The sequence below is a fragment of the Macaca mulatta genome, chromosome 3 (assembly GCF_049350105.2).
Source record: "Macaca mulatta isolate MMU2019108-1 chromosome 3, T2T-MMU8v2.0, whole genome shotgun sequence".
NCBI lineage: Eukaryota > Metazoa > Chordata > Mammalia > Primates > Cercopithecidae > Macaca > Macaca mulatta.
In genome coordinates this window covers 35,055,227-35,071,871 of record NC_133408.1, presented here as the reverse complement: position 1 = coordinate 35,071,871, position 16,645 = coordinate 35,055,227, and the positions used below count along the sequence as shown (strand labels likewise).

Below are 16,645 nucleotides of genomic sequence, written 5' to 3'. Positions count from 1 at the left end.
GCAGCTGCACCCCAGACCCCCCCATCGCTGCGGGGCCCAAACCTAGTCCTCTGCACGTGTTCCGGGCAGGGCGGGTTGCCTTGGCAACCAGCAGCTCTTCTAGCAATTCTAGGCCCCTAGAGATGGCGTCACTAGCCCGCGCCCGGGCCTGGACCCGCCCTCCGTGCTGCCGTCGCTTGCCATTAGCCGGCGGAGAGACGGACGCTGACCTCGTCCAATGGGAGGCTCCGCGCTCCTGAAGGCGGGACTAACGCTTACCTGGGGCGCGAGTCCCTGCCGGAAGCCGGCGTCCACGACGCAGCTGCTCAAGCTTGGGTGGGCGAAGTGGGCGCAGGTAGGAGAGTGGGGCTGCAGCGGGGTGGCCGGCGGGTCAGGGCGCCGAGGTGATCCAGAGCCCCGGGGTGGGCTCCCGCGGGGCTCCGCCCCGTCCACGTGGGTGCGCGGAGGCCTGGCGTGGCGCGATTGGGCGGCGGCCCTGGGGTCCCGGGTGCTGGAGAGGCTGGTGCGTCCGGTGCGGTCCCGCGCGGGCTCCGACACTGGCACCCCCTCTGGGTTAACTCAGTGCGGGCGGGAGGAAGGACGCCGCTGGCTCCTAGGTCTCAGGCTGTCAGCCCTCGCTGTGGCTCTGGTTTATTGTCTTCCCCTGAAGACTCCCTGATTGCCTTCCGAGGCTTTCAGCTCCCACTTTCTCTCTTTTTTTATTTTTGAGTCAGTGTCTCGTTGTGTCACCCAGGCTGGAGTGCAGTGGCGTGATCATAGCTTACTGCGGCCTCCACCTCCTGGACTCAAGCTGTCCTCCCGCCTCATCCTGCCCAGCAGCTGGGACCACATGCGCGCGCCACCACACCCGGATAATTTTTTAAAATGTTTTTTGTAGAAGCGGGGTCTCACTATGATACCCAGGCTGGTCTCGAATTCTTGGTCTCAAGCGATGGATCCTCCCGCCTCGGCCTCCGAAAGTGCTGGGATTACAGTAGTGAGCCATCAAGCCCGGCCTCACTTTCCATCATAAGCATGCTTTCCATTCCTTCCTTCCTTCCTTCCATCTTTCATTCGTTCGTTTTTAAAAAACGTTCATTGGGTTCCTCCTGCGCTGTTCGGGGCATTGGGCTACAGCTGTCAACAAGTGGAGACAAGTCTGTGATCTAGTGAACTTCCATTCTGGAGGGGAGAGACAGATGACCAAGGTGCACAGAGCAGGTGGTGATAAGTGCCGTGGAGAAGATGAGAACAGGGGGTTCGAGAGTGGAGAGGAAGCAGAAGGAGGAGTGAGGCACCAGAACATTCCATGCCGGGCAACAGCAGGGAGCCCAGTGTGGCTGCGGCCAATTTGGGAACAGAGAAAGAGGAGGTGAGGCCCAGAGATGCGGGGAGGGGCCAGGGCAGTGGTGTGGACCTTACCAACTGGCAAGGACCTTGACTTTCCCTTCAAGTGGAAGGGGACAGCTTGGGAAGTTTTTGAGTGGAGGTGACACACAATCTGATTTAGGGCTTTAAAAGCCATCGTGAGAGGTGGTGGCTTGGACCGGGTACCTACGGGATCATAAGGGAGTCACATTCTGGGTGTATTTCAGTGGTAAACCGACGGGAGGTGGTGGTAGGTTGGATGAGCGTGTGAAAAAGAGAGGAGTTGTGGATGGACCAAGGTTTTAAGCTTGAGCTACGACGTGAACCTCATCAGATGGATGTTTTTGGAGAGGATGAACACCGGGAAGCTCAGGTTTGTGGAGGGTGACCAGGGTATTGATTACAACTTCTTAAGTTTGAGATGATATGTGTGTAGATGACACATATAGGTACGTATGTATGGTTTTATATATATAGTTATGTATATACACAGTTTATACACACACACACACACACACACACACACATATATATATATATTTTTTTGAGACAGAGTCTCACTCTCTTGTCCAGGCTGGAGTGCAGTGGCGTGATCTCAGCTCACTGCAACCTCCACCTCTTGGGTTCAAACGAATCTCCTGCCTCAGCCTCCCAAGTAGCTGGAATTACAGGCATGCACCAGCACACCCAGCTATTTTTTGTATTTTCAGTAGAGACGGGGTTTCACCATGTCCCAGGCTGGTCTCCAACTCCTGACCTCAAGTGATCTCCCTGCCTCGGCCTCCCAAAATGCTGGGATTACAGGCGTGAGCCACTGTGCCTGGCCATACACATATATATATATACGTGTGTGTGTGTGTATATGTATGTATGTATACATCTGTATAAACAGTGTAAACAGAGATCAGGAGTTCAGGTATGTACATGTATATATATGTCTAGGTACATGTATATGACCGCATATATGTTTAACTGTATACATGCACAGTTGAGTTGGCGTGTAGTTCAAGGATAGGGTTAATAAGAGACCTGTAAAGAGAGGAAACAAAGTCATCAGCATCTAGTTGTATTTGAAGCCACGTGACCGAATGGGATCACGAGGGAGTGAGGAGGCTGAGCACTAAGCCTGGGTCCTTCAGTGTTCAAGGACAGGCGATTAAGAGGTGGGAGCAAAAGCAGGAGTTGTGCTGTCTGTGCTGATGTCGGGTGAAAAACGCCTGTCAAGAGAGAAGGAAGGATCAACAGTCCAATGCTCTTAGGTCAGATAAATTGCATACTGAGAGTTGGCAATGGGATTTAGCCAGGTGGGTGTCATTGTGGCAAGGTGGTTGGGGCAAAAGCCTGATGGGATGGGGGGAGGAAAGGAGTCAGAGACAGGGCAGGTAGATGACTGTTTCTTTCCTCCCCTCCCCTCCCCTCCCCTTCCTTTTTCTCTCTGTCTCTCTCTTTTTCTTTTTTTTCTTTTCTTTTCTCTCCTCTTTCCTCTCATTCTGTCGCCTAGGCTAGAGTGCAGTGGCGCAATCTTGGCTCACTGTAACCTCCACCTCCCTGGTTCAAGTGCTTCCCCTGTCTCAGCCTCCCAAGTAGCTGGGACTGCAGGCACCCGCCACCACACCCAGCTAATTTTTGTTTATTTTTAGTTCAGACAGGATTTCACCATATTGGTCAGGCTGGTCTCGAACTCCTGACCTCAGGTGATCTGCCCGCCTTAGCCTCCCAAAGTGCTGGGATTACAGGTGTGAGCTACTGCACCCAGCCTTGCCTTTTTTTTTTTTTTTTTTTTTTTTAAGAGACAGGGTCTCTCACCCTGTCACCCAGGCTGCAGTGTAGTGGCATGATCATGATTCGCTGCACCCTTGAACTCCTGGGCTGAAGTGATTCTCCTGCCTCAGCCTCCCAAGTAGCTGGGACTACAGGCGCGGGCCACTATGCCCAGCTAACTACAAAATATATGTATTTTGGGGCCAGGTCTGGTGGCTCACACCTGTAATCCCAGCAGTTTGGAACGCCAAGGTTGGAGGATCGCTTGAGCCCAGGAGTTTGAGACCAGTCTGGGCAACATGATGAAACCCCATTCCTACAAAAAATACAAAAATTAGCTGGGCATGGTGGCGTACACCTGTAGTCCCAGCTGCTGCAGAGGCTGAGTTGGGAGGATCGCTTGAGCCTGGGCAGTTGAGGCTGCAGTGAGCTATGATCACGCCACTGCATTCCAGCCAAAATCTTTTTTGTAGTGACAGGGTTTCACTATATTGCAAGGCTGGGCATACGGCTTGATTTTTTGTAGAAAAAATATGGCACAAATTTGGTTCTCACAACAAACTTTATAGCAAACAATCTTTCTCCCATTTATTATTATTGTAAAGTAGCACGTGGGTGTTATATTTTTATTTATTTAATTAATTAATTAATTTTTTGAGATGGTGTCTTGCTCTGTCGCCCAGACTGGAGTGTGGTGGCGCGATCTTGGCTCACTGAAACCTTCACCTCCCAGGTTCAAGTGATTCTCCTGCCTCCGCCTCCAGAGTAGCTGGGACTATAGGCACATGCTACCACGCCTGGCTAAGGTGTTACATTTTTAAATTTATGGTAAATAACTTGAGAGGGATTATAGTTTTTATTTTTCCCAGTATATCGAGGGGTTGTGGAACCATCACCACAATCTAATTTTAAAACTTTTTCCTTCTCCCACAAGAAATCCTGTAGCCCTTCGTGGTCACCCACTCTTCCCTCCGCTTGCCCTATCCCTAAATAATCTCTGATCTCCTTTCTGTCAGTATAATTTACATATCCTGAGCTTTTCACAGAAGTGGAATTTTGCAGTGCGGAGTCTCGGGGGTCTGGCTTCTCTCGCCCAGCACAGTGTCTTCTGGGTTCATCGTGTTGCGGCACGTGTCAGTGTCCCATTTCCTTTGGTGGCCGAATAGTATCCCCTGTGCGAATGCGCCACGTTTGGTTCCCCCTTCGTCCATGGATGCACAGACACGGAGGTTGTTTCGACTGCTTGGATATTAGGCACGTACTGCCGTGGACATCATTGTACGTTTTTATGGAGATGTGTTCGTTTCTCTTTGATTGGCATTTCCTAAATGGCCCATGATGCTGAGCTGCGTTTCATGTGCCTGTTGGCCATTCGTGTATCTTTGGAGAGACGTCTCTTCAGATCCCTTCCCCATTTAAAAACCGGGTTATTTGTCTCCTATTGTTGAGTTGTTAGAGGTCTTTATATATTCTAGTTACTAGTGTCTTGTCAGATATGTGATTTGCAGGTATTTTTCTCCAATACTATGGGTGGTCTTTTTTTTTTTTTTTTTAAATACAGGTTCTCACTTTGTTGTCCAGGCTGGGTTGTAGTGGCATAATCATGGCTTATTACAACCTCGACTTCCTGAGCTCAGATCATCCTCCCACTTCAGCCTCCGAGGTAGCTGGGACTCTAGGTGTGCATCAACATGCCCAGCTAATTTTTTGTATTTTTTGTAGAGATGGAGCCTCACTGTGTTGCCCAGGCTGGTCTTGAACTCCTGGGCTCAAGCAGTCCTCCCACCTCCCAAAGTGCTGGGATTAGAGGCGTGAGCCACCGTGCCCGGCCTGGGTTTTCTTTTTGCTTTGTTTTGTGTAGAGATGCGGTCTTGCTGTGTGGTCGGGACTGGTCTGGAACTCCTGGCCTCAAGTGATCCTCCTGCTTCAGCCTCCCAAAGTGCTGGTATTACAGGCATGAGCCACCGCACCCAGCCTCTTTACTTTCTTGCTGGCATCCTTTGCAGCACAAAAGTTTTACATTTTGTTGTAGTCCAATTTATTTTCTTTTTCTTTTGCTGCCTGTTTTTGGTGGCATATGTGAGAGGCCATTGCCTAATCCAAGGTCATGAAGATTTACTCCTATGTTTTCTTCTATAATTTTATAGTTTTAGGTCTTCCATTTAGGACTTTGATCTATTTTGAGTTAGTTTTGTGTATGGTGTGAGGTAGGGCTCCAAATCAGTTCTTTTATATGTTGGTAGCCAGTTGTCCTGGCACCATTTGTCTTTCTCACTGAATTGTCATGGCACTCTTATTGAAAATCAGTTGACAGTAAATGAAAGTAAACGTCATTTTCCATAACAAACATTCATTATCTCAAAGCTTGAGTCACTTTCCCTTAGAACTATTAAAATAAACTTTTCCATAATATGGAAAAGTCTTTTATCCCTTTTTAGCAAATAGACATAGTGATTAAGTTTTTAAATGATAACTTACAGAATGAATATAGATTTGACTTAACTTTTATAGTAATGGGTATGTAAATATTTGCTGAACTTTTCTTATTTCTCTCACAAGGTAATTGGCTGGCATGGTCTTTTGTCTTTTCAGAACCCCTGTGCCAACAGTATCTCATTCTTCCAAGATTTCTTATTACACAGCTAATTGAAATCTGTAGCCTCTGGCTTCTGATGCTTTTTAAATTTAAGGCTCAATTAAAGAATAAGGGGCTTGGGGTTTTCTGATTCCGCAATAGGAATATTCTTTCAGTGTGCTGTTACCAGTGACAGCCCCAAGTGGGATGGAGGGAGCCCTTGTGCAGGCTCTGCCCTTTGGACGGGGCCTTTGCTCTTCAACTGTCTCCTTGGTTTCTGGCGTAACCTAGCATCCCAGGCCTGCCTTGACCTCCCCTGACTCTTTTTCACAGCTAGTGGTATTTAGACCACACCTGGGCTCTGGGTGGGCTCAGTGCTGCCAGGCCCTTTCCATGATGATCATCCTTTAACTGCCCCTCTCCTGTCACCTTTCCTGCTTTACTTTTTTTTTTTTTTAAACATAAGGTCTCATTCTTTTGCCCAGGCTGGAGTGCAGTGGTGCAATCATGGCTCACCACAGCCTCGACCTCCTGGGCTTAAGCAATCCTCCCACCTCCACCTCCTGAGTAGCTGAGACCACAGGTGTGCATCACCAAGCATAGCCAATTTTTAAAAATGTTTTGTAGACATGGAGCCTCGCTATGTTGCCCAGGCTGGTCTCAAACTCCTGGGCTCAAGCAGTCTGCTCACCTCAGCCTCCCAGAATGCTGGGATGACAGGCGTGAGCCACTGTGCCCGGCCTGTTTTAATTTTGGGGTGGGATTTGGCTTTCTTGGTGTTCCCTGGCTTACTGACGCGGTCCTTTGTGGGTGTGTGTCTGAGCTGTCTGGGCTGGAGGCCATGTGGTGAAGCAGCGTGCTGGTTGTTGAGTTCCTGTCTCTCAGCTCCCCAGCGCCTCTGTGGTACTCCCCCACCCCCACCCACTCGGGGGCCTATATAGCCTGGGGCTCTGCAGGACACTTTTCTGTTCTCAGCTCCTTTTAAGGCTCTACCCAGTAGGGGCAGCAGGGGAGACTGGGAGCTGGAGGGTGGGGAGGAGTGTAAGTAAGGAGGAGTGTGGGTGAGGGGGTGGCCCTGGGGAGGGTGGGGACAGGAAGGGAGGGGTGGGGACAGGGACATGGGGTCGGGCGAGGGCTTCTTCTGCTCCTGCTGTCCTGTCTGAGCGAGCCCATGCAGGAGGCTTCGCTGCAGCAGCAGGTGTGGGCCGGGCTCCTGCTTCTCCCTCCTAGAAGCAGCCCGTTCCCTGCCCGCACCCCACCCCAGGTTCTTCCTTAGGTCCCAGCCACAGCCGCCAGTACCCCTCCATCAGGGACCCAGGGCCTGCTACCCCAGCCCCTCCAGCAGGCTCCCAGGTCTGGTGGCCTCAGCTGCCTCTTTCGACTCCCTCTTAACACAGTCCACAAAGGACACGGGTTCTGCCATCCCTGGACTTCTCCGTCTTGGTGTGGTGTTCTAGAGACAGCTGTGCTGGAGAAAGGAGGCCTAACCACGTGCCCCTCGAATGCTGCATCCACCCTCGTACGTGGCCTGCTCCATGCTCCTTGGATGCTCAGAGGAGATCCCAGACTTAGGGTGGTCCTTGAGCCCCTCCACCAGAGGTGGCCAGGTGTCCTGTGATGGGCAGGGCTGGCACCCACAGCCCGGGTGGTGCCACAGCTTCCCTAGTTGATGGGGAGCACGAGTGAGCCCATGATAGGAGAAAGTGAAAACAATTCAAAATATTCAGTGATTAGAGAGCAGGCAGATTTTCACTTTTGGGAAATTATGATACTGTCACTGAAGATGGTATTTCTCTCAATCTTAAAAGCTTTGTGTTCATGTTCTGTTAGAAATATAGAATATATAATCCATGTATGATTGCAGCTGTGTTAAATAAAAGCAGTCAGAAAAAAGACCGAACGGGGCCGGGCACGGCAGCGCACGGCAGTGGCCCCAGCGCTTGGAGAGGCCGAGGCAGAGGATGGCTTGAACCAAGGGGTGTAAGACCAGCCTGGGCAGCATAGCAAGACCCTGCCTCTACAAAAAATTTAAGTTAGCCAGGCATGGTGGCACCTGTGATTACAGCTACTGAGGAGGCTGAGGTGGGAGGATGGCTTGAGCCTGGGATTTTGAGGATGCAGTGATCCAAGATTGTGCCACCGCACTCCAGCCTGGGTGACAGGGTGAGATGACCCGAGATCGCACTGCTGCACTCCAGCCTGGGTGACAGGGTGGGATGACCTGAGATTGCACTGCCGCACTCCAGCCTGGGTGACAGAGTGAGATGACCTGAGATCGCACTGCCGCACTCCAGCCTGGGTGACAGGGTGAGATGACGCGAGATTGTGTCACCGCATTCCAGTCCGGGTGACAGAGTGAGATGAGCCGAGATCGCACTGCCACACTCCAGCCTGGGTGACAGGGTGAGATGAGCCGAGATCGCACTGCCGCACTCCAGCCTGGGTGACAGGGTGGATGATCTGAGATTGCACTGCCGCACTCCAGCCTGGGTGACAGGGTGGATGACCCGAGATTGCACTGCCGCACTCCAGCCTGGGTGATAGTGAGATGAGCCGAGATTGTGTCACTGCACTCCAGCCCGGGTGACAGAGTGAGATGAGCCAAGATCCCACTGCCGCACTCCAGCCTGGGTGACAGGGTGAGATGAGCCGAGATCGCACTGCCACACTCCAGCCCGGGTGACAGAGTGAGATGAGCCAAGATCCCACTGCCGCACTCCAGTCCGGGTGACAGAGTGAGATGACCTGAGATTGCACTGCCGCACTCCAGCCTGGGTGACAGGGTGGGATGACCTGAGATCGCACTGCCGCACTCCAGCCCGGGTGACAGAGTGAGATGAGCCGAGATCGCACTGCCGCACTCCAGCCTGGGTGACGGGGTGGGATGAGCCGAGATCGCACTGCCACACTCCAGCCTGGGTGACAGAGTGAGATGAGCCGAGATTGTGTCACCGCACTCCAGCCCGGGTGACAGAGTGAGATGAGCCGAGATTGCACTGCCGCACTCCAGCCTGGGTGACAGGGTGGGATGAGCTGAGATCGCACTGCCGCACTCCAGCCTGGGTGACAGTGAGATGAGCTGAGATCGTGCCACCGCACCCCAGCCTGGGTGACAGGGTGAGACCCTGACTCAAAAAAAAAAAAAAAAAAAAAAAGACGGAAAGAAAATACACCAAAATGTCAAATTGGTTGCCATAGGTGATGAAATGTGGGGGTTTGAGTTTGTTTTAACTTTTATGTTTTCCGTATTTTCTGAAACACTTTTTTTAAAAAACGGGAGAGTGCCCTATTTCTTTTTATTTAAAAATCTTATATGAGCTAAGCCTTTTATTTCCTTATTTTCAGCAGTTTACTTTCTCTGTTGCAGGATGGCACAACAGAAGAGAAAAGTTCCTGAAGTGACGGAGAAAAAGAACAAAAAGCTGAAGAAGGCCTCAGCAGAGGGGCCACTGCTGGGCCCTGAGGCCGTGCCAAGCGTCGATGGAGCCAGCTCCAAGGTAAGGCCGCCAGTGCTTCGCGGGCCCCGCCCTCTGGGATCCACCTGTTTTCTGATCTAGAGGGAGGGGGCGGCTCAGCCTGCTGGTCTCTGTGGAGCAGAGGCTGGAACAGATGCGGAGGCGTGGATGGGCTTGGTGCCTTCCAGAAGCAATTGTAGGACAAAAAAGGATTTTAGTAAATTTTGAGTTGGAACCCCATGATCGCCTTTTTTAGCCATCAGGACACTGCTGTTTTGGGTGCCGTGATGTGTAGGGGACTTGGTGGCGGCATGCAGGATGGTGAGGGGCCTGCAGCAGGCCTTTGGTTGTGCTCTGAGAAGGTGCGGGCGGCGGCTCCTCACCTGGACATGCGCAGGGGCGTGGCCTGAAGCCTGTGGTTAAAAACGCACATCTAGAAATGTTCACGTCGAATAACATGGTTATTGTCCGTATGAAAATCACCCGTTGGCCTCACTTTCTAAACTGTGCAGTGGATTATAAATAACATTGAGATCTGAGTGTCCACCACCATTCACCTGAAGAGATACGTGAGCCATCTTCTCCTAAAGTTACGCATTTTTATTCCTCGTTTTCTTGAGACACAGTCTCACTCTGTCACCCAGGCTGGAGGGCAGTGTCACCCAGATCACCCAGGCTGGAGTGCAGTGGTGGGATCTTGGCTCAGTGCAACCTCCATCTCCTAGGTTCCAGCGATTCTCCTGCCTCAGCCCCACAAGTAGCCAGGATTACAGGTGCACACCACCGCACCCGACTAATTCTTTGTATATTTTATAGAGATGGGGTTTCACCATGTTGGCCAGGCTGGTCTTAACTCCCGACCTCAAGTGATCCACCCGCCTCGGCCTCCCAACATGCTGGAATTACAGTAGTGAGCCACCGCGCCTGGCCTGCATTTTTATTCTTTTTTTTTTTTTTTTTCCTGAGACAGAGTCTCACTCTCTCACCCAGGCTGGCGTGAAGTGGTGCCATCTTGGCCCACTGCCAGCTCTGCCTCCTGGGTTCACGCCATTCTCCTGCCTCAGCCTCCCGAGTAGCTGGGACTACAGGCGCCCGCCACCACACCTGGCTAATCTTTTTGTATTTTTAGTAGAGACGGGGTTTCACTGTGTTAGCCAGGATGGTCTTGATCTCCTGACCTCATGATCCCACTGCCTCGGACTCCCAAAGTGCTGGGATTACAGGTGTGAGCCACCACGCCCAGCCCTGCATTTTTATTCTTGAAAGTATTTTGTTCTGTCCTGTATCATGTTTATCTTCCACAAAAAGATGCATATACATTTAAATTTGAAAATATAAAAAATTTTTTTACCCACCAAGTTCTGAGTGTTAAAATTTTTCTTCTACGTTGAGCTGTGTTTACCGTTAGTAGCATGCTGTTGATCAAAACAGCATAATCGATTAGGAATTTTCACAAATGATTCTACATAAAGTGAAATCTGATGAGGCATGCATTGCATCGTGGTCAGGGCCTTGTGACCCCGTGTCACCACCCCGCGAAGGGCAGGGCTTTCCGTGTCTCTGCGGTTGGTGCACTCACCTGTGGATCTGCGTGTCATTGTTAGAGAGAAAGCGGGTTTCCACGGGCTGTGTTCCTGTTCCCACGTCAGATTTCAGTGCCACGCAGCCTTGTTGACACAGATGAGTAAATAGGAACGAGAGTGTTGTTGTAGCTTTGTTGCTTAAGTCCTTAAACTTTGAGACCATTCTGTGGTTTGGGGCACATATTTTCAGAATTTATTTTAAAGATCGATCAGTAAGTGACAGCTAGACTGGGTCCCTGAGTTGTTCAAGGGCCCGGTGCCAACTGTTACATTTGTTCACTTCCCCAGGGTGACGCCAGGGTTCAAGCTCTGCTGTTGTTTAGTGCTGGAGGTCTCGTGCCTGGGGCGATGTGCCATTGTGAGATGCGGGGTGGCAGGTGGCCCTGTTTTTCATGAAATGAGAAAAGGGCCGCTGTGCGGAGGGAGGTGGAAAGGGGGAGCCCATGCGGACCCTTCTTCAAAGCGGCTTCCAGCAGGAGGTGGGCACAGCTGGTGCTTGGAGGGGTCCCTGGGCTGCCCAGCCGCAGATGCCTGGGACAGTGGAGTGTGCCTGGTTGCTGGGTGTGGCCCAGCTCACTCTGGGATCCTGTCCAATGAGGCAGTGCTGAGCTCTCGGAAGGTGGTGTAAAATCACGTCCACCACGTCTGTGGCTGCAGGCGGCTCAGCAGGCGTGGGTGGAGGGGAGAAGTGGGGGTACGTGCCTAGAGGAGGTCCTGGCTATCTCAGAGGGTCGTCTCTCACTGCCACCCCCGAGGGGCGAGGGAAGCCAGATAGCACCCCCAGCACAGGCAGACAGCTTGTCCTGGGCTCTCTTTAGCGGAACGCCCCAAGGTCACCCAGAGGCCGAGGCCTGGCAGGTGCAGAGGTCCTATGGCTCCCATGCAGTGGGTCAGGAGGCAGCCCAGCATTCCACCTGAGCCTCGCCCTGAATTTCAGCTCCTCCTCCTCCACGAGCTGTTGAATTCCTGTGTCCCCAGGCCGACTGCCTCTTATTCGCACCTTCTTCACAGCCTGAGGTCCAGTTGTGTGGGTGCTTTTTGGTTTCTGGGTTCCAGATGGACACTGGTTGATCTTTTGTTCTGTGGTTCAGCCCAGTCCCGATTCCACAGAGCCTCAGGCACACAAGACTTTGGTGGGCGTGGCATCACTCTGAACTTTTTGAGTTTAGTGAAGAGGCTTCTGACTCTCCCTTCTTGGTGAACCCTCCTCCTCCCTGATCCCCACACAGGCCGCTGGTCACTGGCAGGACCCCCACGACAGCTCGGCTTATGGTGACTGTGGGCAGAGGTTAAAACTCATACCCAAGTGAGGGGGTGGTGTCTGTCCTTTTGTTTAAGTTCAAGTAATTATTTTAAAGTATGTGATTCAAGTAATTGTTTTTCATTATTAAAATACGTGTTGCTTAAAAGAAAGTTGGAAAGCAAGAGGGGAAAGAAGAAAGCCTTTGTTTCCTTCAGCTCCGCTTTGAGGGCTGGACTCTGCTGGTCTGGAACACGCGGCTGCCGGCAGAGTCACCACACTCGCACTTGGCTTTCCAGCCACTGGCGCGGAGTTGGTCTCAGGTCCGCCCAGCTGAGCATTGGGAAGCGACCTGGAGCCGGTTCCTTAGCCTTTGGAGGAGCTGGCAGCGGGAAAAGGGCCTGGGAAGCCAGGGAATGTGGTCTCGGTGGGGCCCTGTTCACCAGCAGGGGTCGGCAGCCACGTTCCTTCTGAGGGAGCTGGTGGAAGGAGCTGCCTTCGGCTGGATTCTCTGCAAAGTGCATGCCCCTGTGGCCAGTTTCCAGGCTACTGGGAGGGTTTTCAGATGGGCCTCTGTGACTTCATGTGGGGGCTTGGGGGCTCATGTTCTTGTGTGTCGGGAGCCAGTTTCCACATTAAAGGGGGAATCTCTGCTAATATGGATATTTCCTTGCTGATTCTCCCTGGTTCTCATGGGAAATTGTTAAAAAAAAAAAAAAAAAAAAAAAAGGGGTTTCAAGCTTTTTTTTGAAGCTGAACCTAAGTGCTTAGAAGGGTGGGTGGCTGGGCCTGGGGAGCAGCATTCCTGGGCTCCGGGGAGCTTGTGGAAAAGTACTGTGCTGGCTCCTCCCCTCCCCCAGTGGATCCTGGACGGACCTCCGGAATCCGCCATCGAGGACGGAGAAGCCTGTGTCCCCCCGTGGGCCATCATGTTGTCCTCCCGGCAGCGTCTGTCCGGGGAGCCTGTGGGTCAGCGGCCGCTCCCGGGGCCCCGTGCAGCCTCTTCCCACAGCATGAGCGCTCTGAGCTTGCGCCAGGATCGCCGCCATGTCCCCAAGTGACGGGACTTCATCGCCCCTTGGGGAGCGCTCCCTCAGCATTCCAGTTCCCACTCAGGCCTGTGGGCTTGGCCCCGGGAAGCCGCCTGGGCCGGCTGCACTCCCTCTCCCAGGCTTCAGTCCCTGGTGCCTCTGTCTGGCACCAGCGAGGTTTGGCAGTTCCTTGGTCCTGGGCCCCAGGGCCTCAGGGTCTTGGCTCTGGGCGTTGTTTGCTGAGCTCACCATCCCAGAGGCCCCTGCTGGCCTGGAGTGCTGGGGAGGTGGGTGGCTTGTGGTGGCTGCGGCAGGAGGAACAGCTACTCCCACGGGCCTGTCTCGTGTCTTGGTGACTGGGCTGTATGATTGCTCACTGGTCTTAGAAGGGACTGGCACCTGCCGCTTCTGTCCTCCTCAGCTCTGCGGGCAGGAGGTTCTGCCGCTGGGGTTGGCGCCTTGGGCCTTTCCTCTTGTGGACCAGAGGGGTCCCAGGGTTTGCCCTGTCTGCTTCCTGTTTCGTAGCTAAGCCCTCCCCGGGGAGCTGGGGTTTAGGAGTTCTGTCTTCATGTTCCTTTAACCCTTCCAGGCCTGGTTTCCCACTTGAGCGGGTTGTGAGGATGAGGTTTCAAATGACACATGCCCTTTGGGGGGTACTGTGGGGCCCCGGGTGAGCTGGGCCTGCTGTCCAGCATCCCTTGGGGTCGGTGGACGTGGAAGGAGGCGATGTGACTCGGCAGGTCTTTCTGTCTTTCGCCCTCCCCCTCCCTCTCCAGTCCCACTAAAGGGGACCCTTAGCTTCTCTGTTTCTGTCTGAAGCCATGGACCTGTATGCCAGGGAAGGGGGCATACGTGCAACCACCCCATGCAGAGCCAGCCGAATGGCTGCTGGTGTGGAGGCCCCTGTATGACCCGGCCGCTTCCCTGCTGCTGTCAGCGCCGTTTGGCTGCCTGGAGATGAAAGGTGGGCTCCCTCAGTCCAGTGTTGTCAGCAGAACCCCCCTGGCTTCCTCTGCCTCATAAGAATCCCTTATGTGTGCAACACTTTCTGTCCACGCAGGCATCTCAACAGCGATTCTTAGCAGCCTGGAGGTGCCGGGGCAGAGGCCTGGGTGCTGTGCTGGTTTCAGTCACCTGGCCGTGTGTCCTGGGGAAGAGACTCACCCCTGGTTTCTGACTCTGGTTACCTCATGGAGCCCACTAGGAGAGACCAGGATCCCTTCCTGTGGCTGGCTGCAAGCCAGCGGAGGCTCAGCCGAGGGCAGGGTCCGTGTGTCGAGGTGCCGTGTAAGGACCATCGGGGCTCAGACAAGGCCTTGGGTGGATGCAGCACGCTGCCCTGTGTGAGTGCAGTGACCTCGGGTAGGTGCAGCACACTGCCCTGTGTGAGTGCGGTGACCTCGGGTAGGTGCAGCACGCTGCCCTGTGTGAGTGCGGTGACCTCGGGTAGGTGCAGCACGCTGCCCTGTGTGAGTGCGGTGACCTCGGGTAGGTGCAGCACGCTGCCCTGTGTGAGTGCGGTGACCTCGGGTAGGTGCAGCACGCTGCCCTGTGTGAGTGCGGTGACCTCGGGTAGGTGCAGCACGCTGCCCTGTGTGAGTGCGGTGACCTCGGGTAGGTGCAGCACGCTGCCCTGTGTGAGTGCGGTGACCTCGGGTAGGTGCAGCACGCTGCCCTGTGTGAGTGCGGTGACCTCGGGTAGGTGCAGCACGCTGCCTTGTGTGAGTGCGGTGACCTCGGGTGTGTGCAGCACGCTGCCCTGTGTTGAGTGCGGTGACCTCGGGTGTGTGCAGCACGCTGCCCTGAGTGCGGTGACCTAGGGTGGGTGCAGCACGCTGCCCTGTGTGAGTGCGGTGACCTCGGGTGGGTGCAGCACGCTGCCCTGTGTGAGTGCGGTGACCTCGGGTGTGTGCAGCACGCTGCCCTGTGTTGAGTGCGGTGACCTCGGGTGTGTGCAGCACGCTGCCCTGAGTGCGGTGACCTAGGGTGGGTGCAGCACGCTGCCCTGTGTGAGTGCGGTGACCTCGGGTGGGTGCAGCACGCTGCCCTGTGTGAGTGCGGTGGGTGGGTGCAGCACGCTGCCCTGTGTGAGTGCAGTGGCTGCGGAAGGCTTCATGGGCCACAGTAAGCAGCTTGACCCTCCGGCTGTGGGGCCTGCACCTCACAGAACGCGGGGCGCAGGTAGTGGTCGACAGAAGAGAGCAGTGCTACTTGGCATGGACCAGTGTGTAGAAACTCTCAATTTGCTGCTTTTGTAATCTTGAAAATCAATGTGAATTACTTGAGCATGAAGCCCACAGCTTTATAAAACCATCAAATGAGGCCATGAACTTCATGGCCTTGAGAATTTGCTCTGAGCCAAAATACTTCAGACAAATGGTATTTTGCCCCAAGAAGCATAACCGCTCTGGCAGTGGGATTTTGTGTCTGAACTTGTGGGGCCGAGTGGTTGCTGGTGTCTGCGGAGGCTCCCTGGGAGCCCAAGTTGTTTTTCTCAGTGGAATTTCACCCGCCCCCGCCCACATTGTTTTTATTTTCTCCTGTCTGACTGCTGCATGAGGGGGGTCTGCCCGCTGAATTTTGAACTCATACATGTGCAGGGCTGAAAGGCAGGTGGAACCGGAACTGTCTTACGTGTGGGAAAACTGAAACCCCGATAACTCACATGGTCTCTCTCAGGCCCGCCTAGGCGGCAGGAGGCCAGCTCCCTCCTCCATCCCTGTCGGCCATGCTGCCCCCTGTGTCCATCCGTTTTTGTGGCTGAGTAATAGTCCATGGGCCGCCTGCTGGCCACACTGCCCCATGTCCATCCATTTTCAGGGCTGAGCTGCGTTGCCCCGTGTCCATCCGTTTTTGTGGCCGCACCACCCCGTGTCCATCCGTTTTTGTGGCCGCGCCGCCCCATGTCCATCCGTCTTTGTGGCCGCGCTGCCCCCTGTCCATCCGTTTTTGTGGCCGCGCTGCCCCATGTCCATCTGTTTTTGATCCGTTTTCAGGGTTGAGTAAAATAGTCCATGCACACTGCCCCGTGTCCATCCGTTTTTGTGGCCGCGCTGCCCCGTGTCCATCCGTTTTTGATCCGTTTTCAGGGTTGAGTAAAATAGTCCATGCACACTGCCCCGTATCCATCCGTTTTTGTGGCCGTGCTGCCCCGTGTCCGTCTGTTTTTGATCCATTTTCAGGGCTGAGTGAAATAGTCCATGCACACTGCCCCATGTCCATCCGTTTTTGTGGCTGTGCTGCCCCGTGTCTGTCCGTTTTTGATCTGTTTTCAGGGCTGAGTGAAATAGTCCGTGGTGCGGAATGATCACAGATTCTCTCACCTGTTTACCAGAGTTTGGAGACTGAGTTGTTTCTAACTTGGGGCTGTTATGAATGTGCTGTTAACATTTGCATCTACGTCTTTCTGTGCTTTCATTCCTAGGACCAGAATTGCTGGATCCTATAGTAAGTGTGTGGTTAATTTTTTGAGAAGATACTGGCTGGGCACGGTGGTTCATGCCTGTAATCTTAGCACTTTTGGGAGGCCGAGGCAGAAGGATTACTTGAGTTCAGGAGTTTGAGACTAGCCGGGGCAACATGGTGAAACCCCATCTGTACAAAAAATACAAAAATTAGCCAGGCATGGTGGTGCGCACCTGTAGTCTCAGCTA

The 16,645-nt window shown here is 53.5% G+C and overlaps 1 protein-coding gene across 1 annotated transcript in view; it reads left to right on the top strand.

The window, feature by feature from the left end:
- Window positions 1-299: 299 nt before the first annotated feature.
- The window catches only part of C3H7orf50 (chromosome 3 C7orf50 homolog), a 125,790-nt gene continuing 109,444 nt past the window's right edge, over window positions 300-16,645 (top strand). Inside the window, 2 exon segments of the mRNA NM_001193747.2 lie at window positions 300-334; window positions 9,051-9,180. Coding sequence (NP_001180676.1) covers window positions 9,052-9,180 — 129 coding nt within the window. The 5' untranslated portion in view covers window positions 300-334; window position 9,051.